This window comes from Penicillium digitatum, chromosome 2, assembly GCF_016767815.1.
Source record: "Penicillium digitatum chromosome 2, complete sequence".
In the NCBI taxonomy this organism is placed as follows: Eukaryota; Fungi; Ascomycota; class Eurotiomycetes; order Eurotiales; family Aspergillaceae; genus Penicillium; species Penicillium digitatum.
This window is the reverse complement of record NC_089385.1, coordinates 3,863,555-3,890,163: the sequence shown is the minus strand read 5'-3', so window position 1 is coordinate 3,890,163 and position 26,609 is coordinate 3,863,555. Positions and strand designations below refer to the sequence as shown.

At 49.4% G+C, this 26,609-nt stretch overlaps 8 protein-coding genes across 8 annotated transcripts; 5 read left to right on the top strand and 3 right to left on the bottom strand.

Annotated features, from left to right (window-relative positions):
* Nucleotides 1-273: 273 nt before the first annotated feature.
* On the top strand, nucleotides 274-1,553 carry Pdw03_7394 (NAP family protein; the record flags this gene model as incomplete). The annotated part of the gene is made up of 3 exons (XM_014678452.1): nucleotides 274-388; nucleotides 541-1,374; nucleotides 1,435-1,553. The coding sequence occupies 3 exons, from the start codon at nucleotides 274-276 to the stop codon at nucleotides 1,551-1,553; spliced, it is 1,068 nt and encodes a 355-aa protein (XP_014533938.1).
* Nucleotides 1,554-1,629: 76 nt separating this feature from the next.
* Nucleotides 1,630-2,530, bottom strand: Pdw03_7393 (t-SNARE; the record flags this gene model as incomplete). The annotated part of the gene is made up of 3 exons (XM_066101644.1): nucleotides 1,630-1,706; nucleotides 1,821-2,437; nucleotides 2,496-2,530. The coding sequence occupies 3 exons, from the start codon at nucleotides 2,528-2,530 to the stop codon at nucleotides 1,630-1,632; spliced, it is 729 nt and encodes a 242-aa protein (XP_065956727.1).
* Nucleotides 2,531-3,047: 517 nt separating this feature from the next.
* On the top strand, nucleotides 3,048-5,012 carry Pdw03_7392 (Methyltransferase domain; the record flags this gene model as incomplete). The annotated part of the gene is made up of 1 exon (XM_014678454.1): nucleotides 3,048-5,012. One exon carries the CDS (start codon nucleotides 3,048-3,050, stop codon nucleotides 5,010-5,012), a length of 1,965 nt encoding a protein of 654 aa, XP_014533940.1.
* A 1,966-nt stretch (nucleotides 5,013-6,978) lies between these two features.
* Pdw03_7391 (Siderochrome-iron transporter, putative) lies at nucleotides 6,979-8,870 on the top strand (the record flags this gene model as incomplete). Its single annotated transcript, XM_014678455.1, has 2 exons — nucleotides 6,979-7,202; nucleotides 7,322-8,870. 2 exons carry the CDS (start codon nucleotides 6,979-6,981, stop codon nucleotides 8,868-8,870), a joined length of 1,773 nt encoding a protein of 590 aa, XP_014533941.1.
* A 1,389-nt stretch (nucleotides 8,871-10,259) lies between these two features.
* Pdw03_7390 (major facilitator superfamily domain-containing protein) lies at nucleotides 10,260-11,873 on the bottom strand (the record flags this gene model as incomplete). The annotated part of the gene is made up of 5 exons (XM_066101643.1): nucleotides 10,260-10,586; nucleotides 10,636-10,911; nucleotides 11,077-11,631; nucleotides 11,696-11,812; nucleotides 11,871-11,873. The coding sequence occupies 5 exons, from the start codon at nucleotides 11,871-11,873 to the stop codon at nucleotides 10,260-10,262; spliced, it is 1,278 nt and encodes a 425-aa protein (XP_065956726.1).
* Nucleotides 11,874-16,011: 4,138 nt separating this feature from the next.
* Nucleotides 16,012-21,222, top strand: Pdw03_7389 (Transferase family protein; the record flags this gene model as incomplete). The annotated part of the gene is made up of 6 exons (XM_066101642.1): nucleotides 16,012-16,447; nucleotides 16,523-16,908; nucleotides 16,979-17,747; nucleotides 17,811-17,863; nucleotides 17,926-18,348; nucleotides 18,433-21,222. 6 exons carry the CDS (start codon nucleotides 16,012-16,014, stop codon nucleotides 21,220-21,222), a joined length of 4,857 nt encoding a protein of 1,618 aa, XP_065956725.1.
* A 479-nt stretch (nucleotides 21,223-21,701) lies between these two features.
* Pdw03_7388 (Phospholipase/carboxylesterase/thioesterase) lies at nucleotides 21,702-23,437 on the bottom strand (the record flags this gene model as incomplete). Its single annotated transcript, XM_014678459.2, has 3 exons — nucleotides 21,702-22,148; nucleotides 22,212-22,240; nucleotides 22,696-23,437. 3 exons carry the CDS (start codon nucleotides 23,435-23,437, stop codon nucleotides 21,702-21,704), a joined length of 1,218 nt encoding a protein of 405 aa, XP_014533945.2.
* A 1,872-nt stretch (nucleotides 23,438-25,309) lies between these two features.
* Nucleotides 25,310-25,846, top strand: Pdw03_7387 (CipC-like antibiotic response protein, putative; the record flags this gene model as incomplete). Its single annotated transcript, XM_014678461.1, has 3 exons — nucleotides 25,310-25,325; nucleotides 25,464-25,598; nucleotides 25,671-25,846. The coding sequence occupies 3 exons, from the start codon at nucleotides 25,310-25,312 to the stop codon at nucleotides 25,844-25,846; spliced, it is 327 nt and encodes a 108-aa protein (XP_014533947.1).
* Nucleotides 25,847-26,609: the final 763 nt, after the last annotated feature.

Genomic DNA, 26,609 nt, shown 5'->3' with positions numbered 1-26,609 from the left:
ACCTGAGGCGGATTATTTATTGGTTGCCCGGGCACTTGGGTACACAAAGGTACTTTTGCTCTCCGCTGTGGTAGAAGGGAACACGAAGTACCGGCAAGTATCATCTCATAGCTGAGCTCTTCATCTGATGCGGGCATAGCTATTTTTTTTTTCTTCTCCCGTCCCATTCAATTTTTATTTTTCTCCCCTCCTCTTTCCCGCCATTTTTCTTTCCAACATTTTACTTCTGTTGATCTTGATTTACTTTACGACCCATCTTCACGAATACCCATCATGTCTAACGATCAGTCCCTCCTTGACCGCGTCGAGATGCCTAGCATCCCTGAGGCGGCTATGAAGAAGATTGCGATTTTGGAAGAGCAGTTCTCGCGTGCTGAGGTCGAACGGTGTATGTTTCTGATTCCCTAGTTTCTTCCTCTGTCACTATGGTGGGCCAAAATAAAACAGCTTGCAGCGTCTACTTTCCCATGGAAACACGACAATGACACTGAGAAACGTATAGTAATTGATGAGCCAATTGCTAACAGACACATTCTATAGTGCGCCACTCTGCTAAGCTCATGACCCCCCTGATCCAGAAGCGCAGCGAGATCGTCAACATTCCCGAAGTGCAGGCTGAGTTCTGGATGCGCGTGTTCTCCAGCGCTCCCCCCAACATCGACGAGTACATTCTGTCCAGCGACGCTCAAGTCCTCGGCGAGAGCCTCAAGAACATGAACGTGGAGCGATTTGAGCTTGATGCCCAAGGCAACGGCGAGCCCCGCAGCTTGCGCTTCACCTTTGAGTTCAAGACCGGCGAGGAGAACCCATTCTTCACCAACGAGAAGCTCGTCAAGGAGTTCTACTGGCGCCAGGAGGTCTCCAAGAACGCCGCTGGCAAGAGCCGCACCTGGGAGGGTCTCGTTTCCGAGCCCGTTCGCATCAACTGGAAGAAGGATATGGATTTGACCAAGGGCATGCTCGATGCTGCGTGTGACCTTGCTGAGGCTGAGAAGAAGAAGGGTGGTGACCGTAAGAAGTTGCCCGAGTTCGCTGCTCTCGTTAAGAAGATCGAGGAGGCTGAGGCTGATGCCAGCGCCGAGGATGACGAGGATGATGAGAACCCTAGCCCCGTTGGCATGAGTTTCTTCGGATTTTTCGGATACCGCGGTCGTGACGTCTCTGCGGCTCAGTCCAAGGAAGCTGCCCAGGAGATCGAGGCTCGCTGGGCCAAGATCCAGAAGGGCGAGGATGTTGAAGATGCTGGTGACTCCGAGGATGAGGATGAGGAGGATGACTCCAACAGTCTTGAGGAAATCGAGATCTTCCCTGACGGAGATGACCTCGCTGTTAACATTGCCGAAGACCTCTGGCCCGATGCGCTCAGCTACTACGGTATGTAGATTTCCGGATAGCGTGTGAGATGGTTTTTTCCCCCACTAACTGTGACTGCAGTTCAATCCTTCCAGATCGGCGAGGCGCTCGAAGATATGGACTTCGACATGGAGGAGATTGATGGAGAAGACTCTGATGAAGAAAGTGAGTTGCGTCCGCGCAAGAAGGCTCGCAACTAAACCATTTGCACCCGAAACGCCATGATCCCCCCTTATGATGATTTTTGCTTTTACCTAACCCCTTGATTTTGTATCATCACAGTGCAATGAGGAGGATTAATAATAAGACGAGGACGAATATGAGTGCCGCGATACAAAACGAGGACCATGTATCTAGTCGGAAAAGTTAGTTTGAACTTGAGATTCCCATACCATACCAGATTGTCCATCCCTGTAGAAATCCAGCATAGACAGAATAAACGGCCCCCCCCAAAAGAGATCTCTTACCCTCATTCTTGCGCACAATGTGTTTGATACGCGACATCCCATTCGACAACTTCCCCCCAACCCGGTCGGCCAGCGTATCAACCTCATCAATCATGACGGCCTGATCCTCCAATTCACGACCCATATCATCCGCCTGCTGGCGGAGGTTACCAACAGTGCGAAAAACACCATCAAGCTGTTCATCCTGCTCGTGCATAAGCTCAAACTGGCGCTGCTGCTCCATCGACGCATAATAATCATCCCCACTACGACCGCGCTCCTCCTCTTCAAGCGCCGCATCGAACTCCGTCGGATTAGGCAGCGTCTCGACAGCAGAATCAGAAACAGTCTGCTGTAGCTCCTCGTGCATTTTCTCAACCTCGTCACCGACATCATCGACAAGCTTGCGCCGTCGCTGCACCTCCTCTAGTTCTAGTCCATAGCGGTAGGGGTCTTGTTCGATTGCGCGTACGCTTTCGACAAGGTCATTCAGGTCTGCTGTTAGCTCGGTTAAGGTGCTTTCGAGCTCCAAGCGCGCTTGCTGCAGTTCTGGATTATTTGGGCTTTTGGCTAGCGACCGGATGCGGAGATATGAGGAGAACAGTGGTCGGCTGGTTTGTAGTGTTGAAACGACGTCACTGGGATCTTTGGTGGTTAATGGGGGACTTGCATTTTTGGGGCTGGGGTAGAGCTCACGCTTGGACTTGTAGGAATGGGTCTGCGTGCTCCATGGCTGTGGTTTGGGGGGTATTGAGCGTGTTGATAGTTCTCGGCCCAGGTTGGTCCACTGGTAAGCCTGGAGCGGAGGCGGATGTTGCTGACTCATTTTTTTACGGTGGGCTTTAGGGACAACTGCGCACCTCACCTCTTTTTACAGCATCAGTCATTCTGCACGTGACTGAACTGAGCATGATCACTAATCTGAGCCCGAGCATGAGCACCCTCATAAAAGCGGCGGCAGCTCAAATAGGGAAAGCCCCACCCACCAGGGAAAATCCGGTACGTATAGTTACATACGTAAAAAGAAGTCATTAATCATGTATGCCAAGACCGTAGTTATGCGTAATCATGGGCTTTGCGGAGGTCATTCCTTAGGGCTCCCCCCGGGTCGACTCCAAACTGACTAAGCGGCTTTGGGCGCGCCTGCGGGGGAGATTAAAAAAAAATTGCGATAACAATCCCCAATGGTAGTCCCTCATTTCACGAAATCACGACTTGTTTTGGGTTCTTCATGACATCCAACCTAGTATGACAATCCGAAATCCTCTTCCACTCTCCGATGAGTGGAAGGATCCCGACGAATATGTCCAGGCTCTCCTCTCCTTCGCAACTGAATCGGTCATGTTCATGAACCTTTGCGGTGGCGTGCACATCCTCGATTTCTTGACGCGCGATCCCGATTTGTACGAGTCACTACTACCGGAAGACTGGCGATCATTCTTCGAGCATCACGACATCCATAGTATCTTGCAACTGCTACTACGAGAGAACATTGGCCCGCTGTGCGAACCTGCCGAAACAAACACTGGCTCCGAGAATGACAGGACTTGGAACGGAAGCGCATTTCCGCCTGCAAGCCTCCTCGAGTACATTCGCGATATTCGACGATTTAGCTTCCGACGCGAATTCACCACACCTAAGAATAGCGAACCTCTCCCAAGCCACATTGCTATGGGCATGAATAAGAAGAAGAAACACGAGGTGGAGCAATTCTCTCGCTATGTCGCGTCTTTATCGGAGACAGTAACCGAGCATCGTGGGGAGCCATTGTCCCACATTGTAGATTTTGGATCGGGGCAAAATTACCTGGGGCGCATGCTAGCAAGCTCGCCCTATCACAAACATATCATTGCCATTGAGCGAAAGCACCAATACATCAGCGGAGCTAACCGTATGGATGTTCATGCTCGACTGACTAAACAAGAAAGGAAAAAGACCATACATAATGCAAAGCAAAACAAATTGAAGAGGCAATGCATCGACTGTATTGATACCCCAGAACTAGCCCCAGACCTGACCACTTCGGAGAAGCCCGAGGCTCCTGGATTGGGTGTGGGAGCACAACTGGAACGGAGCGTTGCAGTGCCAGAAGAACCTGCTGGGCCGGATGAAGACACCACGGCCTTTAACATGCTTGGTGAGATGACCCTAGAAGCCGATGATGTGCTTTCGATGGACAGCAAGCCACATGTACTACATGTACCGAAGGCACGACCGGAGGTTGATACCAGAGGCACCGTCAGCTATATTGAACATAACATCCAAGACGGCTACCTAGAACCGATCATTGAGCACGTCGTGGACCCAAAGACATCAGTTGAGATCCGGAGCAGCACAGAAGAAGTCACCATCCAACCAGAAGACAAGAAACAAAGTGACGCCCGGGTGATGGTCGTCTCTTTGCATTCCTGCGGAAACCTCGTCCACCACGGAGTCCGCTCACTAGTGCTCAACCCATCTGTTGTAGCAATCGCCATGATCGGCTGCTGCTACAATCTCATGACAGAACGATTGGGACCAGCGACATGCAAAATCCCCATTCTTCGATCCGCCCATCCCCGCCTGAGAAAACCCGGATCTTCATGGGACCCGCACGGATTCCCAATGTCCAAGCTCTATGAGAACTATCAAGCAACGACCACAACAGGCTTTAATCTCAACATTACAGCCCGCTCAATGGCCCTACAGGCACCCTACAACTGGGGCCGCGCCGACAGCGAAGACTTCTTCACGCGCCATTTCTACCGCGCTTTGCTACAGCGCGTTCTGCTAGATCGCGACATCATCCCTCGACCTGACGTTCCCGACGATCTCTACGAAGATCAAGCAGAGAACCCCAATGCCGGGGGTATAGCACTGATCGTGGGGTCCTTACGGAAGTCTGCATTTGAGTCTTTCTCTGCGTACGTGCGTGCTGCAACGGTCAAATTGAGCCAGGATCCGATCCGTGGCGAGTTGGTCAAAAAGCACATCTGTACCCTGACTGAAGAGGAGTTGCAGCGCTATGAAACGGATTACTTGCCCACGCGCAAGAATCTCAGTATTGTGTGGGGTCTGATGGCGTTCAGTTCCCAGGTTGTTGAGGCTGCTATTGTAGTTGATCGCTGGCAATTCCTGCGCGAACATGACTCTGTCAAGGAGTGTTGGGTTGAGCCGGTGTTTGAGTATGGCCAAAGTCCGCGCAATCTTGCTATCATTGGGATCAAGAAATGATTCCTGTTGTGGTTTGGTTCCCGGTTGCATATAGATAGGGTTGGGAGTTTGTGCTTTGGTGGCTTGGGGTATTCTGTGGGTTCTGGTGTCTCAGTCCATAACATGTGGTTCACATTTGAACATGGTTGCATAGAACATCTATCTATTGGATTATGGAGAGGCCCTAGCCTAACAACGAGAATAGCCATTAGGTCATGACAGATCTTGATGAGGCCCTAGAGCCCATCTCAACCTGCACGTTACGATTGAAATCTGCGTCCCAGAAGCGCAACCTGCTCTATTTCCCACCGACTCGCACCTTTGGCTATGTGCTTGCCTACTGATCATCGGGTGGAGCGGTAACTGTTTGGTCCGACGTGATTCTACCGAATTGTGTTCTAATAGAAAACCCCAAGCGTTTTGCCTCTGGGGAATTCGGGAAAAAATTGCCAGAAATCCAGGCACCGCAGGTACTCCTCAGGTGCCATGGGGCTCACTTGGACACGGGGTAACTAGGCCGCAATGGGTCTATTCGTGCTTTGCTTTGAACATTCTTATTCCTTATCTTTTGTTTCCGTGAGCATATTTTCGCACTCTCCCGTCCTCACCAGAGAAGGGTACCAATCGACCTAGCCCACTTTTGTTGCCGAACATCCCCTTTTAGTGTATCAACAAAGCCGTGCTGACCGCACTCTAGTCGCCCTTTATTAGTCCCATCGAACGAGCTCGTGTTGCCGTTCGTCCCGAAAATCGTTTTATTCTACCGTCAGTCGCCATGTCCATCCTAAAAGTAATCTTCTTGGGATGGGGCTATTGCGACAGCCACTTCTATACCTCCTGGATGACCATCCGCATCTGAAAAGACACCCACAGATCATCTATTCAAACATGTAGAGGGGGAAATGCAAGCTGGTTTACCACCTGAACAGCGCAATGTCCGCTTTTCAAGGGCCATCATGTTGTGAGAGGCTAGATGCCCCGTCGGCTCGAGGCGCTGCTCCGGACAACTTGGATATTTCAATTATATCCGGTCCTCTATCATGGAGAATGGTAAGCCCCTGGGTAACACTGGGACTTGTGACGAAGTTAAATGTAAAACAAATTTGCATGAACCCTCACCTATAAGCCGGAAGTGATGTTCTTTCTAGGCATTGAAATAGGATCTCTCCCCTTCTGAGACCCCGTCTCACTAAGATCTCTCGGAGCAGTGCCTCAGGCCCAATCGAACTGTGTGCATCTGAACCAGAGTAACGGAAACGGAAACTTCTGGGAGAAAAGGATTTTTTCTTTCCCCCAAGGCTGCAATAATGTCCCATGTTGGTCTCGGGTTGGAATGTATGTGGAGCCGGGTTTTGAGAAGAAATGAGCACATATTCTCAAGACGACAACGCCTGAGGCGCGATCGGGCCCTTAGAAATCAGATGATCGAAACCATCTCGAATTACAGCCTAACCAAATTAAAATAGGATAGCAACTTGTGACTGCATGGTAGATTGGTGCTTTGTTCCCATTTTAGTTGGCTATAGACTGGAGCTGAACACCCGTTACGGAGTGCCGAATCAAACCCGTCGAAGAGTCCGTATATAATTTAAGGAATTACGACTAAGAAGCCTCAATAAAACTAAAGAAGGGTTGTACCAAACTGTTCCATGGTCCATTTAAATCATGTCGATGTAAGATTTCCGCGAATTTCTAGCGCGTTGCTTGGATAGAAGCCCTACCATCGGACCTGTGATGGGGAATTGTGGCTGTAATGTCCCCCACATAGCAGCCATACAATATCTGATCCCTGCAGTCAATTTAAATCTGATTTAAAAGAAGTATATCCGACTTCTTTTCCGTTCTCCGATTCAAGTTCATAGTTAACACGAAATGGTCGCTTGACTCTTTGTCAACTTTCCTGTACCTTTCAAAAATCCATCTTTCGCCCAGCGTCATACATTGAAAACAAAATCGGCAAATTTATCGTAGCCGCACTATTGGTACCATGACCGCAATAAACTCGGGGGAATCCAAGGAGCCAGCCAACATCCAGACATCGTTGAGAGAACACCAGGCGAATGGGGACACCCAACGTTTAGAAGAGAGGAATGAGAGAGAATTGCTTGAGCACCCCGATGAAGTTACCCCGGAAGCACAGATTGGAGTCCAAAAAGCCGAAGCTGCGGCTTTGGTATGGACCAAAACCGCCTTGTATGCGACATATGCCTGGTAAGTCTTTTCCAGGCCTTGGACGGTTCCTTCAAACAGAGTACTACACTCAATCTCCCATCAGCATCGTTTGCCAAAGTAAGATAACACAATGACTAACATGTGATACGCGATGTCAGGATCTGGTTGTGCTTCTTCGTTCTGTCGATGCAATCATCGATCAGCAGCAACGTGATCTACTACGCATATGCAAATTTCGCTTCAGCTCCTCAGATTTCCCAGGCATTTATTGTCTCAACAATCGTTGGTGGAGTTCTTCAACTGCCCATCGCCAAGATCCTCAATTTATGGGGCCGCGCCGAAGGATTCCTGGCTTTCTTGCTGGTATTTATCGTAGGACTTGTCGTGATAGCCTCATGCCATGGTCCTAAAGGGTTTGCAGCTGGTTACACTTTATACTGGATCGGCTACACTGCCCTGAATTTCATTCTGTCAGTCTTTGTTGCTGATGCCTCTGGCCTGCGTAACCGAGCTTTTGTCTACGCATTTATCGGTACACCCACGATCTGCACTGCCTTCGTGGGCCCTCTCATTGCTCAGGAATTCGTGGCCCACTCTACTTGGCGCTGGGCTTACGGCTGTTTTGCTATCATCGCCTTGTCACTCTTTGTGCCACTTGCTGTCGTGTTCAAGTTCTACCAACGCAAGGCCGAGCAGTTGAATCTTTTTGTTCGGGTCCCGAGTGGTCGCACGATAGGGCAGTCGGTTGTTCATTACTTCCACGAGTTTGACGTTGTTGGCGCTTTCATCCTCATGGCAGCCTTCATCCTCTTTCTTCTTCCCTTCAGCCTCGAAACGTATGGCTTTAGCGGATACTCCTCGGCGACCTTTATCGCCATGGTTGTCATTGGACTCCTGCTATTCCCAGTCTTTGCTGTGTGGGAGCGGTTCTTTGCTAGGACTCCCTTCATCAAATGGGAGTTGTTCAAAAATCGCACCGTTCTTGGCGCTTGCGTCTTGTCAGCTGTGATTTTCTTCAACTACAACACGTGGGATCAGTACTTTTACTATTACGTGCAAGTTGTCTACAACCTGAACACCTCCAATACGGGATACATGACACAGATCTATGGCGTTGGATCGACGATCTGGGCAGTGTTGTTCGGCATCTGGATTCGCAAGACCAAACATTTCAAGAACGTTTGTCTTTATTTCGGCGCCCCATTAATGCTACTTGGCGCGGGTCTTATGATTCACTTCCGAGGCTCCCAAAGTCACATCGGATACCTGGTTATGTCTCAGATCTTCATTGCGTTTGGCGGTGGCACTCTTGTCATTGGTGATGAGATGGCCGTCATGGCTGCGGCTGATCGGGACGGTGTCCCATTGATGATTGCGATGATCAGTTTGTCCTCGAGCTTCGGTGGAGCGATAGGCTACGCCGTTGCAGGCGCCATTTATTCCAATACATTCCCCCAGGCCCTGCTCCGTGCCCTTCCCGAGTCAGCCAAAGCTGACTATGCAAAGATCTACGCCGGTGGCTCGGCAGCTCAGCTTCTGTATCCCCTGGGCAGTGAGACAAGGAACGCGATCAACTACGCGTGGGCACACAGCCAGAAGTTCGAGTGCATCACGGCGGCTGTTCTTCTCGTTCTCGCTTTTCCGGCAATCGCTATGTGGAAGAATTACAATGTCGACAAAAATCAAGTGAAAGGAACCGTGATCTAATGCTTCGAGTGCGTTTCGACACTGTGACCGATGAGGGTTGTGGAGAGACTAGATAGTAGTGCATTGATCACTAATTTAACCATGGTAATGTGGCCACTGAATTCACTTCAGATTTTTTTTTTCTTTTTTTTTTTTCAAATGATACGTAGTTATGTTCTCCATCTGATTTTTACGTTGATATTTAACGTCGTTGGCGCCCAGGCTAGACACAACGCTGAATCCTCTGCACGAGCACGTTTCCCCTGTGCACAAAATGGATGATCATCCTGACCAGCATCCGAGTCATTCATGAACTTCAACGTATGCATGGATCGAATCTATGCTGTATCGCCTTTGTCCAGCACGGGACGTTGATAGGTGACATGGTGCCCATTTCGGTGCAGGATCTCCAAGTCATAGAATTGGAGGGAAAGACATTGTGACAAGTTGGATCTGAGACGGAGGTAAACCAGGAGGAATCTGGATCATGGCGGTCAACGAAGAAGGTCGGTGTTCTATTCATGATGCTTGACTCGGCTTATTCTCAACAGATGCCTCCAAATCCGTCACGTTGACGACTGTGGTCAGAAGTTTCTTCATTTAACTTGCTCAAACGGATCCCCAACCTGATTACGGACTTTGTCGCTCTATCCGCCGTAATTTGTGTCGGGCTTTCACAGAATGCACCTAGTGAGGTTGGTTATCTGCAAGTCTCCAACTTTCCCCGCTAGAAATGTGCTCAATTCCACTCACCAAGTTCCAATTCTGCTACGGAATTCTCCGTAGCAGAATACAACTTGGAACCTCCATTGAATGTTGGCAATAGATTAAACGGTTAGCACTTGAGCCAAGGAAATAAGAACGACGGAGAAATTTAAAGGATTCCCACCAGCCGTGGGAAATGAGATGCTTGCTACAACAGACAGAACAAAAGTCCAAATACCAGCGACGATCAGTTGGTTCAACTAAACAGGGTTAGTCGGCCGCTTACGCGGCCTTGCGATTTCGTTTTGGAAGTCTTTGTAAAGGTTTTTTTACGCCTTTTTTTGTTAAGAGATCTTTTGACGCCTGTCCTAGTCTTGTCTGTTGTAGAGAGACAGTAGAAGGAGAATGGATAAAATTGTGAAATGGACGTTTCTACGTATACCTAGGGATCACTTTGGCATTGACTAATTGTCTCACTTGGACGGAGTAGATATCTCAATCTCTAGAATAGGACGAGTCGGTGAACGGGTACACCCACAAGGCCAGTGAGTTGTCCAAAGCCGGTGGAATGTGGAATTTCGATTGCCGATTGGGTGGATTCTGATCCAGCGCTGAACCAGGTTCACCAGACCATGAAAGAACGAAGCTGATAATGGCACGAACACAAAACTTTCATTCAATCGACTTTGGACAACGACGTTTTTATTAAGAAGCGGTTGTTGTATCCTCATCCTGCCGTTCGTCCCTCTTGTTTACACTCTTCCACTCGAGGAAGCAAGCTGCCACAAACGCTGCGACCATCAAAGCCAAACTAACGCGATAGGTATCCCGCAATCCGTTCATATAAGCTCGAATTACGTCGTCAAGTTGATTGAGGTGACCCAAAGTAATCAATACGTGCCTCATCTCGGTAGCCCCGGCGCTGATGATCGCACGTGCCTCAACATCGGGCGCATATGTGCGAATGCCTTCTATCAACCCATTCTGGAAGACCGACTGACCCACTGCAATAAAGATGGCTCCCCCCAGTGTCTGGAAGAACGTGATAGCGGCTGTTCCCACGGTCCTCTGGCTTCGGTACAGTCTGCACGGCTGTCATGGGGATTTGAAGACCCGCACCGATGCCGGCACCGACAACAATCTGGTACCCGATCCATTTCCCCATTGAAACATCCACGTCGTATAAGGTAATAAGACCGGTACCAATAGCAGCAAGAGCGGTGCTGGAAATCAGAAATGGGGTGTAATAGCTGACCGTCGTGACTAGAGCACCCACCACAATAGATGAAACTACAGTGGCAAGCATGAATGGCAGAACCTGAAGTCCGGCAGTCATTGCAGTGGATCCTTTGACGCTCTGGAAGTAGATTGGAACATATTAGACCAGGAGGAAGAAGCCACCGCTAAAGAAGAATGCAAACAGGCCGGCAGACCAAATGGTGCGCTGCTTGAGGATTGAAGGCGGCAAAGTGGCCCTTGCGGCATGCTGGCCTAGTGGGGGTTTTTCGTCTTCTCTACTCACATAGATTTGGGATGCGGCAAAAAGAATCGTCAACAGACCAAACCCCACAAACAGTCCGATGATGTGAGAACTTCTCCAGGCATGATCATTTCCGTCCCATTGCAGGGCAAGAATCAAGCATATGATAGCCGGGATGAGCAGGCTTGCACCTAGCAAGTCAAGTTCCTTGAGAAGTCGCAAGATAGGCAGTCCCGATACCGTGTGATACCTCGGTAGGCGGAGGGCCAGGAGAACGACTGCGATGGAAACCCCGCCGACGGGAAGATTGATATAGAAACACCATCTCCAAGAGGGGCCATCAGTGAATGCTCCGCCAAGCAGTGGGCCGACAATGAAAGCGATTCCCCAAACCATGCCGTTTACGCCAAAAACGATGGGTCGTTTTTCCAGGGGAACTGTCATGGAGATGATGACTAGAGCACCGGAGAAGATGCCTGCAACGCCAATTCCCGCGATGGCACGACCAACGATCAGGACTGTGCTGGAAGGCGCCACACCACAGATCAGTGATCCAATTTCAAAGATGCTCACCGCCACCAAGAAGGACCGTTTCACCTGAAAAGTGTCATAAGCTGTCGTGAATGTGATGATAAGGAGCATATTGTGGCAAAAGACTTACACTCAGTATCTTGTAGACTCGGCCGTATGATGGCTGTAGCGTGGTGGCAGCCGGCGTCCCCTGCCTGGTCTCCCCGATTGAGAGGTATACCGGCACCCGGTGGTGTCGCTCTCTCGCCTACACGAGAGCCTATACCCTTTCAATCTCAATGATGAAGTCGGGGCACCGCTTCGACCATCCGTTGTGTGCGCCCCCGTAGTTGGCGCACTTACGTTCGCTAAGTGTGGCGTCTCTCTTGCGCTGGTAGTCTCGAGAATGATGCTTTTTAGCGCAAAAGACACACCTTGTTTCTTTGGAGCAGGTGCTTCCTATGTGTCCATATTTCTGGTAGTTGTGGCATTGGCGTATACGCGCAGCCCGGTCGTACAAGACCGTGGTAAGCACCTCCGAGTCCTAGAGTGTTCCGGTGTCAATTGACTTGTTCGCAGAATGTGGTGACGAGAACTCGACGTAGAGATCACCTAGATCTCCTAGCTAGTACTCCTAGAGGGTAAGAAATCCGGCTCGCTAATCTTCGAGTTCTCGTCACCACATTCTGCGAACAAGTCAATTGACACCGGAACACTCTAGGACTCGGAGGTGCTTACCACGGTCTTGTACGACCGGGCTGCGCGTATACGCCAATGCCACAACTACCAGAAATATGGACACATAGGAAGCACCTGCTCCAAAGAAACAAGGTGTGTCTTTTGCGCTAAAAAGCATCATTCTCGAGACTACCAGCGCAAGAGAGACGCCACACTTAGCGAACGTAAGTGCGCCAACTACGGGGGCGCACACAACGGATGGTCGAAGCGGTGCCCCGACTTCATCATTGAGATTGAAAGGGTATAGGCTCTCGCGTAGGCGAGAGAGCGACACCACTGGGTGCCGGTATACCTCTCAATCGGGGAGACCAGGCAGGGGACGCCGGCTGCCACCATAGTGAGATCTGGAAGTTTAGGGGGTAGCGGCCCCGGGACCTCCACCAAGCAAAGCTCTGTACAGAGCAATGCAAAAGAAAGCTCCGGGAATGGAGTACGAACCGCCACATAGGCACCAAGTGAAACACCTAGCGCGAGCCAACCGGCAAGCGAGCCAGAACCAGAACCGGAGGATATAGTGATACTCGGCTTCAATGTAGGGCAAGCCGAGATAGGCGCAATCGTGGAATCAATCCGCTAATCGACACAGAAGCCAAGGGGGCTTAGTCAGTCGATATTTACGCTGGCAGGAACACGTTCCGAGCCACCAAGGCGCAGAGTATCTAGCCGGGCGTCGACATTATCACCAGCAATCATAAGAAGCAAGGGCCTGATCAGACTTATCCTTGACGCGAATTTAGGCACCGCGCAGAAGCGTGCAAGAGATAAGGCGTATATCCATGACGATTAAGAAGTGACGCTATCGGTAGGAAAGGTTTTTCTTTTAGGGAACAGTCCCTCTTATCATGTGTGGAATAGCAATTAGGACGGAGTTAACTGACCGCCTCTCGGAGGCGGTCAGTGCTGCCGTCGAGCCAGGACTTTAGTTTCCTACCCCTCATGTTTTGTTAGTTTTTGTCGAAATGAGAGGTGTCACCTATGCAAAGGGACCAGGATGTCTCAATGGTGCCAACCTGAGACAGACAAATTGTATGTATCGTTGCCAACCTGAGACAGACAAATTGTATGTATCGTTTAGTCAGCCTTGTCCGCACAGATTGTTTAAAAAGGCGCGGATCTTGTCATTCTTTAAGAAGAGAATTCAGAGTATATATACCATTTCCATACATTGTTAAAACTAACGATCTCTGTCAGTTTTCTTTAAGGAATCCATCCTAGGAGTTCAATTTTCTTTTTCATCCATCAGTTTTTCTTTGTGTTCTTTAGAATTTTCCTTCTATTAGAATCAGTGGAGTGGTCTAACTAGAAGGCACTAGGCAAGAATCTCTGGGGAGAAACTGACTCGTAGAGGGTGGTCAGGTTTCGGCCTAATAGAGATCTTAGTGGTTCTAGAGGGGGGCTTTCTAACGCTACTAGAAGCGTTCCTTCTTATTATTTTTTATTATTAAATAGCGATCCGATTGATAGACGATCAGCCATCTTTATCGAGTGGGAGTCTATCTAAAACGAATCTCGATTCTAGGACAATCTAGAAACTAGTCGAAGCAATCGGTGCTAATCTAGAGTTATTATATCTCTCTAACTATAAATACCTAGCGGCCGCTAGGTAAGCGCTTTAAGGGTTGATTATTATAGACGCTCCTTCCTATAGAGAGTGTCAGGGTGCGGGCTGGCAGGACGGTATGATAGGAGATGACTGGCAGGGACAGGTCGTAACAGATCAGATTCCCATTGACAGGCAGGTACAGGCAGGGGCAGGCTAATATACAAGACGTAGCTCGAAGAGCTACAACAGGATCTAGAACTGAAGTTCAGATAAACAGGTCGGAGATCACGTGCCGTGATCTTCCTCTAACTAAGCATTACGGTAATAGATTTAGGTGTGGAAGACGATAGGTATTAGCTAATGACGAAAATGAAGCTATAACGCGAAAACTCAGCTAGGGATATTAAATTTACTAAAGAACTAGCCACTAATAACGTTACCATTAACTGAAACTAAGGTAGGTGGAGGAAGTAGAGAGAAGCGAGGTATAGAAGTGAGAGGGGAGTGAGAGATGGAAGTGGAGGGTGCACTCCACTACGTTTATTAAATAATTTCTTATGTATAGGTTTAGGCATAGTTTTGCGTTTATGGGTTGAACAGGTTACGGGAATAGGCTAATTCCGCACTCTTTACTTCGGCATTATCTGTATACTCTGGGAGCGATCCCGCTCAGCGTTGGGCCTCGAGTCCTTGCTTCGGTTGGAGAAGCGCCTACATAGTCATACGCAACTAGTTAGACTGCAACAGGTTAATTGAACTTTGATTGATTGATTGATTGAGGTCAAGAAGTAGGCACTTCCATACCAGGCAATGTCGGGAATACTCTTGAACTGGTCCGTAATCTTTGGAATGGCCACTCCAATGATGGTCTGATCAAGGGCTACCAAAAAGGCTGCCAGGTAGATCGCCAAAACGGTCAAGATCACCCGGCTAAGTGGAGGATAGTCGGGTTCTTTGTTGGAGTCTGAATCTTCGATCCTTTTCTCTTCATAGCTCAACTGCTGAGATGGCTTTTCATGACCAGGCTTGAGATCTGGGTAGTGAGAGCTGCACTCATGACGATGGAGGAGCTAACAATCGCAAGAAGACTGAAACCACATGTAGTCAGGACACAGTTATCTTCTCGATTTTCCCTTAGATATCCAGACAGCGAGTGGTAAGAAGCAAAGAAAGAGACAGGACTTGCTTCCGACTGCACTAGATTAATTTACAATCCCAGGCTTAGGATCTAGGAAAACTTCCACCACTTGGCATGTTTCGTTTTAGAAATCACTCAAAATTAAGCAGGCTTCAACCCCGCTATGGTTTGTTGATGTAGTGCATTTTTCCGAGAAAGGGTCTTGAAGAAGACTGAAATCTTACAATTGCCTCAAATCTGCGCTCGTTAGTGGGATGTTGGACTTCTTTTTACTTTCAGACGGCTCATCTTAGCAGAATGACCCAGGGGTGTGCCTACAAGAGTGGAACTGGCCATGCTACGGTGATTATCGAGGTTTTGCTTCTCTGGTCACTCGAGTTCCAAAGTTGTATTCTTGTAACTAAGTGAATGCGGGAAATAATGTGCATGCTGGAGTAGGAACCCAAAGTAGTGATGTGCATACAATGTATCCACATGGGGACTTTCACATTTAATATATCCAACTCAGCTCCACTCACCACACTAAGCACTAGTGAGATTGATCTGACTTCTTGAATCACCATGCCTCGGACCCTCTCTACCGATTCTACTCCGTACTGTCCTAGTATTGGTGGGATGGCCTTGGGACCATCCTTCTTGGACCTTCGGTACCCTTCCGCTGATAATTGCCTCAAATTTGCTCAGAGGCTTATTAAACAAATCATTTCACGTCATATCGAGCCCTTGATAGTGAGATCTTTTGATGGAAGATGATTTTCTCTTGGTGACTTGGACTTGTGTCAAGGACCCTAGGAAGTTGATTTGACTTGGTTCCTGTTGGCTGAACCGATTTTCAAGTGCAGATGTGGAGTTCGAATCCCTGAGTCGTACTTTAATCACAATAAATGATGCCGCCTTCCACCGACGAGGGAGATGTCCGTTGCTCTCATCTTTCGTCCCTTTAGTTCACTCATCCGTCGCTGGCGCAATCCACCCCATTTGGCGACTTTTTTTGGCGACCTGGTGGCCAGATATAGTCCCGGGGTGATATTACTATTCTTAAATTAACATGGCGTCGCTGGATCCTCATCTTCCTAAATCCATTCAGACGCCAATCTCTACAACCGTTGAATCTGATGACAACCAGTTTGATACTTCCCTGCAGTCAGATGGTCAAGTCAAAGAGATCTCGCGGCTCATCCTGGACATCTTTCTGGGGTATGCCCTCAACAAGTTCAATTACTCAGAAGAACGCCTCGGGGACTCCGCGGATGGCTTTCTTTCCGTCATTGGCCAATTTGTCTCCAAAGGTGCACGGGTGCAAGCTTGTCTCCCTGCTTTCCCCTTCAAATCAGCGAACAAAGTGTACAAGGTGCTTGGCAGCTTACCAGATAAGGCAGAGGAGCTTGCTATCGAACGCTTAAATATCCTATGCAAGCGTGTTCAGGATATCTACCCCCCGGGTGCGAGTATTGTCATTATTTCCGATGGCATTACCTACAATGGTAGGTGGCTGAGCTCACTATAAAACAACCCGATTTGAATGGTCACTGACGTGTTTGATAATCCCTGAATTCCAGACTTATTGTGTATCTCTGACCAAGAAACCTGGAACTATGGCGAAGCCTTGCGTGAGATGGTTGACAAGAAAGGGTTCGACAATATTTCATTCTCAAGGATTCGCGACCTTCTCGAGTTCCCTCTACCGGAGAAATTGAGCGAGATTATCTACGTGGCCAACTGTACCACCTTCCGTCGCTTGCTTTTGAACAAGTACGGCAATCCTGACCTGAACATTGACCATGAAATTGCCACCAATCCAGATACCAAATTGACGTATCTGGGATATAAGCGATTTCTGGAGTCTGATCTTCAGTACATTTTTCCTCGAGGGGATAATCGCTCGGCCCACAGTTACAAACGAGATTGCAAGTATCTGGCCAAGCAGATGCTCACAAGAGGACACGTGAGTATCGAAGGTTCCTACACGAGCAGTCTGCTGCTGTGAGCCCTGATAAACTAATCCTGAGTGATAGGCGTTTGCAGGGGCGATCAAGAACGCCTTCCCCGACCACCTGCGACTTTCAATCCACGAATCCATTTGTGGTACCAAGCTACCTATCAGTCTGCTGAATACGAAGACAGGCTTTACTACCCCATGGCACTGCTGTGTTGCTCAATTAGCAGATGGAGTGTGGGTTAGTGCGCCTATGGGCGAGTTCAATCAAGATAGCCGCCTGGAACTTGTCTATGTTGATGGAAAACCCAGTCACTACCAAGAAAAACTGCACAGCGGTGACCACATCGCTATTGATGAGACAACGGCGAGCTACCTTCAGTCAGCCAAGTCTATCGATGTCAATGCCTACGTCAATGGTGCATTAAAGAATCCCTCTTCACTTTCATCTTCCTCTAGCGAAGTGTCCCTCTCGTCGTCTGAGGGCAAATCACCAGGCAGCAGATCCACCACGCCAGATGTTCAATCAGTGAAAAGGTTCTCGCCTGCAAAATCCAGCCAGCTCGCGCTCAATAAGAAGTCCGACCTTAAATCAGCACAGCAAGAAACAAAATCGACCGTGTCAACGCCATACGGTAGAAGGCTCATCCCTCAAATAATGGATGGTCTTGCCGTCATCGAGCCCGAGCGAACCGTCTTCTCCCTTGCATCACTTTCGAACGGGCTCGTCGAGCTCAACCCGATTTCCGCTCGACAGTTTGCTAAAGCAGTTGACAAGACTGCTTGGTGGCTTCATGATCAAGCTGGCATTCCCGACTCAGTACAACCAGTGGCTTATATTGGACCGCGTACGTTCAAACAATCACAAATTCGTTTTGGATATTGACCACTGACTTGAGATGTTGATTTAGACGATCTACGTCATCTTTTATTGACATATGCATGCGTCAAGGTGGGCTACGCGGTATGTTCCAGATAAGAACTACGATCTAACGTCACCACCTCTGACTTTCTTCGTGCTGGTAGGCTTTGTTTTTGTCGCCCAAAAACAACACGGACGGAGTTTTGGCAGTACTCACGGCAACAAATTGCAATATCTGGGTCAATGCAGTTGATGCTTCTCCGGTGACTTTAGTAAAAGACGTTCTTCAGAAACGACCTATGACGTCCTTACAGCTTCCTACGCTCCAAGAGCTCCTCGATGCCGAGTGTACTGAAGCCTTTCCGTATACCAAGAGTTTTGAAGAGGCTAAAGATGATCCATTCTGCTTCTTGCATACGTCTGGAAGTACTGGATTGCCCAAGCCCATTCCCTGGTCCCATGGGCTGATCGGCACGATGGATGCAGTAAGACTACTCCCGCCAGTGGGTGAAAATGCTAATTTACCGCCTTGGACTTCGGGCTGGGATGAGGGGGACAAGATATACTCATCATTTCCAATGAGCCACGTACGTAAACTTCTTTTTTTTCACTCTTTCAGTTGGGGCGCAATCTGGTATGGAAGATTTCTTAGCTGACGGAAATCCCAAAAGGGTGCGGGAATTATCATGGATATTTTGATGCCTGCACTTTTCAATCTACATTGTGTGTTGGGACCAGTTGGTGTTTTACCAAATCTTAACCTCGTGGAAAGATTAGCCGTGGACGTTAAGATTGACATATGGAGTATGGTCCCATCTCTTGTCGATGAACTGGGTGAAACCCCCGAAGTATTGGCAAATCTCCAGTCGAGCAAATTTATATGCGCATCTGGAGGCCCTGTTAGTCCTGTCAGTGCTGGCAAGGTGAATGAGGTAGTCAGGGTGCTCAACTTGACCGGCACGACAGAAGGTCTCTTCATTGGCAATCTGAAGACAGAGCGAGAAGACTGGTTCTGGTTCTGCTTCCATCCCTACTCTGGCTTTGAATTCAAAGAGCTTGAAGCGGATACTTATGAGCACTGGGTACACCGTAATGAACATTGGCCTCTGTTCCAGGGTATCTTCCACACATTTCCAGACAAGGACTCGATCAACTTTAAGGACCTCTACATGAAGCACCCCACCAAGCCTAACCTGTGGGCATTCAAGGGAAGGAGCGATGATCTCGTCGTCTTATCGAACGGCTATAAGATATCGCCGCTTGAGACGGAGGCATTTGTCACCACTCACCCTGCCATTAGCGGATGCCTTATTTTTGGAACTGGCAAGCCACAAGCGGCCCTACTCGTTGAGCTGAAGGATCCGTCGAACAAAGCGGCTGACCTCATTGAAAGCATTTGGCAAACAATTCAGACGGCCAATTCTATGTCTCGACACAAGAACCAGTTACTGAGGGACTTCGTCACTTTCGCACACCCAGATATGCCCTTCTTACGAACAGACAAGGGAACAGTGAAAAGATCAGCCACATTAGCGTTATATTCCGAGTACATAGAGCGCTTCTACAGTTCACGCAGTGATGATCCCGATAACACCATCATTCTGGATTTGAGTTCTACCAGTGCGATTGAAGACTCCATCCGTACGATCATCGGCTCTTTACTTCCCGAGGTTCGGGAACTCCTCCCTGATGCAGACTTGTTTGCACTTGGGCTTGACTCTCTGGGTGTATTTGCAGCTGTGAAAGCAATGCGAGCAGCTTCAGGGTGGGGTGATAAAATCGCCCCTCGACACGTTTACGCCAATCCAACTATCGCGAGCCTTGCTGCGACGGTCTCCAGGTTGATAGATGAAGCACAGATTGTTCAAGATGGTATTCCTCTGAGTCAAATGCGGGACGGTGATTTCTCTAAGATAAGTGAGATGGTCGCTCAGCACAGGGGGCGGCAATCTTTCCGCTTAAACGCCTTCGATTACGTTAACCCTAATCACGGCATGGGAATTGTTCTTTACTTCTCGATCCACGACGGGACAACTTTTGAGCAAGTCTTTCTCAATCTTCAGGAAGGGCTCAATCGCACATTCGATATGATACCAGCTCTCAGTGGCAAGATGATGCACTGCTCCGAGCAAGAAATTGGCTGTAGCAAAGGAGATCTCTGTGTGACAATTCCGCCACTGTCCATGGCGGCTTCTGCACGAGACCGCCTGTTGTGCAAGGATCTCTCAAATGTTCTCCCATCCTTTGAGAAGTTACGGGAAGCAGGTTTCCCGCCTTCTGTGTTCAAGGATGGCCTCGTCCTGCGAGACGATCCCTTCCCCAAATTCCCCGCAGACATTTTTTCCGGCCAAGTGAACTTCGTCTCTGGTGGCTGCTTGGTTGCGGTTGACTTGAACCACTGCTGCCTCGACGGTCTTGGAGTCATGGTCGCCCTCAAGGCCTGGGCGGAGAACTGCAGATATCTACAAGGTGATCATACGGCAACATGCAGCTGGTATCATCCCGAGAGCTTTAACCACGCCTTGCCAGAGATTATTCACGAGCAGGAAGGATGGGCTCGACCGATCGAAGAGATTGATCCTGGTACCTGGGGCTTCTTGCCCTTCTTCCCACCTAACGATAACCAAAGCATGAAAGAAACTCGCGTTCACCTTGGGGACCATGCGTTACCTCCCGCGCCTGATTTCAAGTTGCATGATGTTTGGCCACTTGCCCGTGCTGAACGGTGCCTTCAAACGACGCTGTTTCTCATCAGGCCCGAGAAGCTTGAGAAGATGAAGCAAGACGTCATATCCGATCCTGAAGCCAAGGGGGCCATCAAATCAATCAGTGATATTGTGCAAGCCTTTTTGTGGCGGGCTGCTATCAGGGTACGATACAGGGTAGCCAAGGACATCCGCAAGCAGATTTTCAAGCCCGATGAGGTGTCGATCCTTGAGCTGCCCACAGATGGCCGTCCATACTTTTCATCATTATTGCCCTCGACATATATGGGCAGTCTACTCATTCTCAATCGATCGACCATGCCGATCGAGACCCTGTGCTCCAATCAGACGACTATTGGCCGCGTGGCGTATCTGCTCCGTCAGTCCGCCGCACGCATCACACCCTCAGTCGTCCACGACTCGTTTACAATTCTGCAGTCATTGCCAGATCATAGTCGATTTTCGACGGCGAATATGGGTCTTGAACACATGCATGCTATGATTTCGAACATGATGCTATTCCCAACCAGCGAGATTTGTTTTGGAGATGCATTCTTTGCCAATGGAGGGTCGCCTGAATCTTTAAGACCACAGCTGGAGCGTGGAAATGGACGATTCCGATTCCTCGTCATTTTCCCTATTAGGAAAGATGGGGGCATCGAAATTGTTCTGGGCACGCATCCAGAGGAGTTGGAGATATTCCAGGCCGACGAAGAGTTTACGAAGTATGCTGAACTTGTAGACACGTGCTGCTAAATTCAATCCGGTCTATAGCGTACAACATAGTCCGACATCCCATGTTTCAATTTTCTCTCGCCTGATGTGCTGAAATTTAAATTAGTCGTTAGACACTGACCTCCAACACCTTCCTACATATAGGCTGCAAAAGACAGGCTCACCGGTTTCTTCCTATGGGGTAACTGCTCCGCTCAGGTATGCATGCATTTCAGAACTGGCTGCAGGCAATGTCCCAGCATATCCTGCCTGTTCATCAACTCAAAGCCCACCCCGACATCGGAGCTTGGAGAGAGTTGCTTACGGCCTCAAATGAGCCCCTGAGGCGAGATGGCTAAAACATACAAGTTGGCACACATCTAGAAGCTCTATATAGAATGTTATTAGATTTACGAGGCCATTTGTTACAAATTCTATCATCTTTTCTTCACCAACATTCCCACCATTCCAACCCTATTTCCCTCCTCTGTGTCATCCAAACACAACACACAACGTTTGTATTAATCAAAGCAAGTCCACTGCGTCCCGCAAGCTGCCGCAACCTCATGCGCCGGTCTACCAATCATGTCTTTCCAGAACGCAGATGTACCAGAAGGAACGAGCTCCTCGATCTCCAAAGCCAGCAAAGCATCAAAAACCCAATCCTGGCACCGTCCAATTGAGTTTTTTGGAGCGGGCTCCTTCTCAATAATCCTGATCGCGTCGTGTCGTTGTTGAGAGGTCAGATCGGCGATTTTGCACATCCCCACAGCCGCCTTGTCAATGATCTTCGTCGCGTACCGAGGCGCAAATCCGTACCATAGCCTGTCTGAATCGATGACCTCGACTTGAAGGAGATCGCCGAATTCGAGGTTCCCAGGTTTGTTGATCATGAACCCCCAGTGCGATCGGTGTATGCGGCTTTCACCGGGGCCGAAGACTTCTATTGAAAGGTTGTAGGCCATGTTCTATGCGGTGAGTTTTAATTTCACATATGCATGTGGTTTTGCGGAGTGTGATGTGGTGATTACCGTTTGGTGGGTAGTGTTGTGTATCAGAACTTCCCCAGGAGATTATTTCTTGCGAAATTTAGTGTCATAGCTTGAGCAGTGAACCTATACTCAAGCGTATTCGGATCAGATGACTTGGATGTGATTGAAATTGACGAATGCGAATTCGCGACCAGTTGTGCGTTGGCGATTGGCGCCAGAACCCCTCTTTGACAGATCGAAGAGGCCACTAGTTTTGCCTATGGGTTGCCTGTGGTTTGCCTACAGACCAGCATTCACACACTATCGACATTTACCTGTCTCTTAATGTCGAGATCAACAACTACTCTATTTCGAGGTGTCAGGACATGCCAATTGTGTGCTCCAGCTCACCTACACCCCATGTCGCACCCCCCCAGACCATCCGACACAACAACGCCAAATCGGTGACTAACCTTCCATTTTATACAAGCGATGCTCTATGTTCAACTGATCTCCACACTCCCCTCCGGAACACCCTGCCTACTCCGTAACCGGCGCGCAAAGAACTGCATAACCGGCAACATCTCCTCGCGACTCGATGGCATCCCATCCCCCTTCCTAGCATATCGGCTCACCTCGACAAACTCAAAAACCTGCTTCGTCCTACGCACCGCCTCGTCCGAAACCGCCACCGAATCCCTCCCCGCAACAAGCAACACCGGCGATCGATTCGTATCCCCAACCCTAGATCCAGACAAAGGATACGGTGCCCCGATAGAGATAACCCCAGAAAGCGCACCAAACTCACCGCTCCCAACACTACCATTTCCCTTCAACCCGACCTCCCGCGCAAGAGCCAGCGCAGCCATCCCGCCCTGCCCGAAGCCCAGCACCATAATCTCGCGCAGCGCGTACCCGCACTTCTGCACGAGCGTGCCGCGCACGACGTCTGACACGAGGATTTTCGTGCTGCGCGTCAGGCCGGCGTCCATGTCCAGTGCGCCGGTCGCAGAGTCGAAGGAGACATCGTCGCCCCAGTGGAAGCCGCCCAGGTCAAAGGGGAGCGGGGCTGTGCCTTGGACTGTGACGATGGTTGTTTCGGGGAGGCGGATGGCTTCGGCGAATTTTGTGAATGAGGCGGCTGTGTCGCCGAGGCCGTGGAGCAGGAGGAGGATGTTTGGGGCCGGGGATGCGGATTGAGTGGGGGAGGGGGAGGGTGGCGCGGGGGTAACGGTGACGGTGAGTTCGGATGGGAAGTCGGATGGGGTGGGGGTTTTGGTGGGCATGTCGAATGCAGGTGAGTTAAATTAAGACGTGAAGTGACTTCAGTTGGAGCTTTGGAACGCAGAGAATGGCGCGAAGTGTGGCTGTTTCGGTCAATGTGGCGTGGAGCTCAGCGCTGGAGGTTGTGACTCGCAGGAAAGGACACGGTGCGGAGCACTCCGTACCACAGACACTGGATCATGCCCAGGACAATTTGGAGTGTCGAGTGCTCAAGGGTGAATGTACGGAGCACAGGTTTCATCTTAATCTACTCCGTACACCACTTTACGTTTAGACGGTGTGTGGCAATGGGATTGCGGTTGCCTGGCGCTGATCAGCTTTGATATTGAGATGTTCAATCGTTCGATGAGAAAGACGCCTCTGCTATTGCATTATACACTATGTTCTACCTGGTAACTACGGAGTAGTGAAACTGAGCTGACATCCTGTGTTGATTTAAAAGAGCTTGGCCAGCACTCGTGGTAAATACAGGGGGGGTTTTTTTTCCCTTGCGACTTGGAAATCGCTACAGCATCGCCGTATCCATCTAGGGACTCATGTGCCGGCTGACATCATGGCAATTATGGATGTACAACATACCCATCTATATTTATGTACTCCGGACTCCATAGGTCGATCTGCCACGGATCAAACAGTTGTGCTATTTTGGTCCAGGTGTGGCTTAGAGGTCTGATGGTCTAGCGCGTAATTATTTCAAGGTGCCCGGTGAGCCCACGCGTATTTGATGAGCGAACTCGACTCCAATTTAACTGAGAAAGATAGTAAAAATCCTTTAGATCTCCCCTTTAAGTCACTACCCAAGAGGAAGTGACTGCAAGTTACAACATGTAGCCAACATTCCACGTTCACCGCCACTTTTCTCGCGGCTAGTGTTGCCGAGACTTTTAAGGCGACGACAAGCCTTGGAGACGGACTTGGCTTGGCATAAGGAAGGTGATCAGTTTCTCACAACGTACGGATTACTCCGTAATGAATACCGTATAGATGAACTGCCAAGGAGCTAGTGTGGTCGGTGTCATGTAATTCGTCTATTCATAGCGGAATGGGGCTTAGAGGCCCCATTCGCGTCCATCAGATTGACGCGCCATTGGGCCTCGGTGGGACACGTACGGAATACTTGTACCGCCAAGCGTGAGGGTAGAAAGTTCTACGGAGCACAGTATGTTTAAGGTGTTGGAAAATCCCCCACGATAAGCAGGATTGGACAACATACACTGTGTAATCGGGTGCTAGTTCGGTATGTTGTAGTTTGGACGGTACCTGTGGAACCTCTCTCAGGGCCCTCAAACATCGGTACTGGGGACCCAAAAGAGGATTCAACTGGGATTGGATAAAAAGCTAAACCAACTCCTGACCGAGAGCAGGACCCTCGTGACTGGTCCAATGAGGTAGGCTAGTAACGCCGTGTTGCCGGGAAGTCCACCACAGCTCCCAATGAAGTTGCCTCTCCATCGCCCGAAATACCCGACAACATCATCCACTGTACGGAGGACGGAGGACGGAGTTCGGAGTGCATAAACATCTGCTAGCTTCACCAGCCACAAGCTAATGTTTGGAGAGATGTGTTTGATTCGTATGCGAGAGGGGCTTGGTGGCTCCATCTGCAACTTGCAGTGTCGAACGTAGATGTTGTAAGAAGCAGCTCAGCCACTATTCTCGCGGATCGGATGGTGGGGCAACTTGAGCTGAAACAGAGGGGAGAAAGCGACTCCCGAATCTTAGTACAACGTACGGAGTACGTAGCCCTTCTAGAGTATTCCTCCTCTTCCATGGGTATAAGATCCCCTCATTCCCCCACTGCATGGCACACTTTTCTTCCATCACTACACAACCCTTTTCTGCACATCCCTCCCTTTCATCTACACACATTCACAATGGCTTGGGGCTGGGGTAAGTCCGACTTTCCCTTTAGAGACACATAGACCTTGCTGCTTGTATGCACTCGGGCCCGACCCGACCTGCATAGCCGGCGACATCCCGACCCCTCTACTGGCTGTCAAAACGAAAATCATGCTAAGATCAACCTAGAGGAATCCGAGAGAGCACACCAGGAGGTGTACAACGGTGAGCAGCACCACGAGGGCAAGTTCTCTCACGAGTTCGCTGCCGGTGCCGCTTCCTTTGCCGGCATGAAGCTTTTCGAGGATCACCAGCGCAAGGAAGGTACGTGAAACACCGCAATTAATTCCCTACAAAAATGATGGACAGTCTTCTGACTTGACTTTGTACACATAGGCAAGCCCGTCAGTCACGCCTTCGCCAAGGAGCTGCTCGCCGGAATTGTTGGCGGCGAGATCGACAAGCTCGCTGAGAGCAAGGGTATGGACTGGTTTGACCGCGAGAAGGCCAAGCACCACGCCAAGAAGAACGCCGAGCACATGTATGAGGAGCGTTACGAGCGTGACAACTAGGAAGCTATTCGCCTCAACGATAGCAATGGATGAATGATGATACTTGTTTTCATGAACACCTGTGGTCGTATGAAGTCCGAGAGATTTATGATCTATCGAACAATTTGAGCATCTTAACCTCGTACCTGGAAAGAGCGGTGAAGTAAGGCATCCAATGTAATCCAACATCGAGATCGAAATCCATATCCCGAGGTCGTATGTACGTATGATGCGCGAGCTTGCATGGCATAGTTCCGGCAGACATGCGTAGGGCTACATACGTCAACCTACGTCTTAAGAAACACTCGGTCCAACAGTAAATATGCGCCAAGCTTTCACAGGGATGCCGGGGCTTTATTTGAGCCAGTCATCGTCATGAGAACCCGCCGACCGCATTCCAACGGCATTCCAACGTTGTCGTTTCTTAGATAGGAGGCTAGTCGTTGGGTCAATCGCTGATGAATTGCGTCTCTAGTGGATGTGTTTGTTTTGGTTCTGCATAGGAATTGATGGAACATTGCCAGCTTAAATACTGGAGAAGCCCTGGGGGAGGAAAGAAGTGAAGGATATTCGCAGGTCTTGGATTCCCTAATCCTGAGGAATCTGGCCTTGTGGGTCTGAGAGTGTAATCACAGCCAATCAGAGTACCAACGGTGGGGGTTTGGCCTGACTATCCAGGCGCCAAACACCGATGAGCTCATACACGTGCCAAAAGTATAGGTTCAGTTTGTGCCGTTGAAGATTTTCTGGAAAGATTCTCGAGTCTTAGTATATCGGCTTGGTT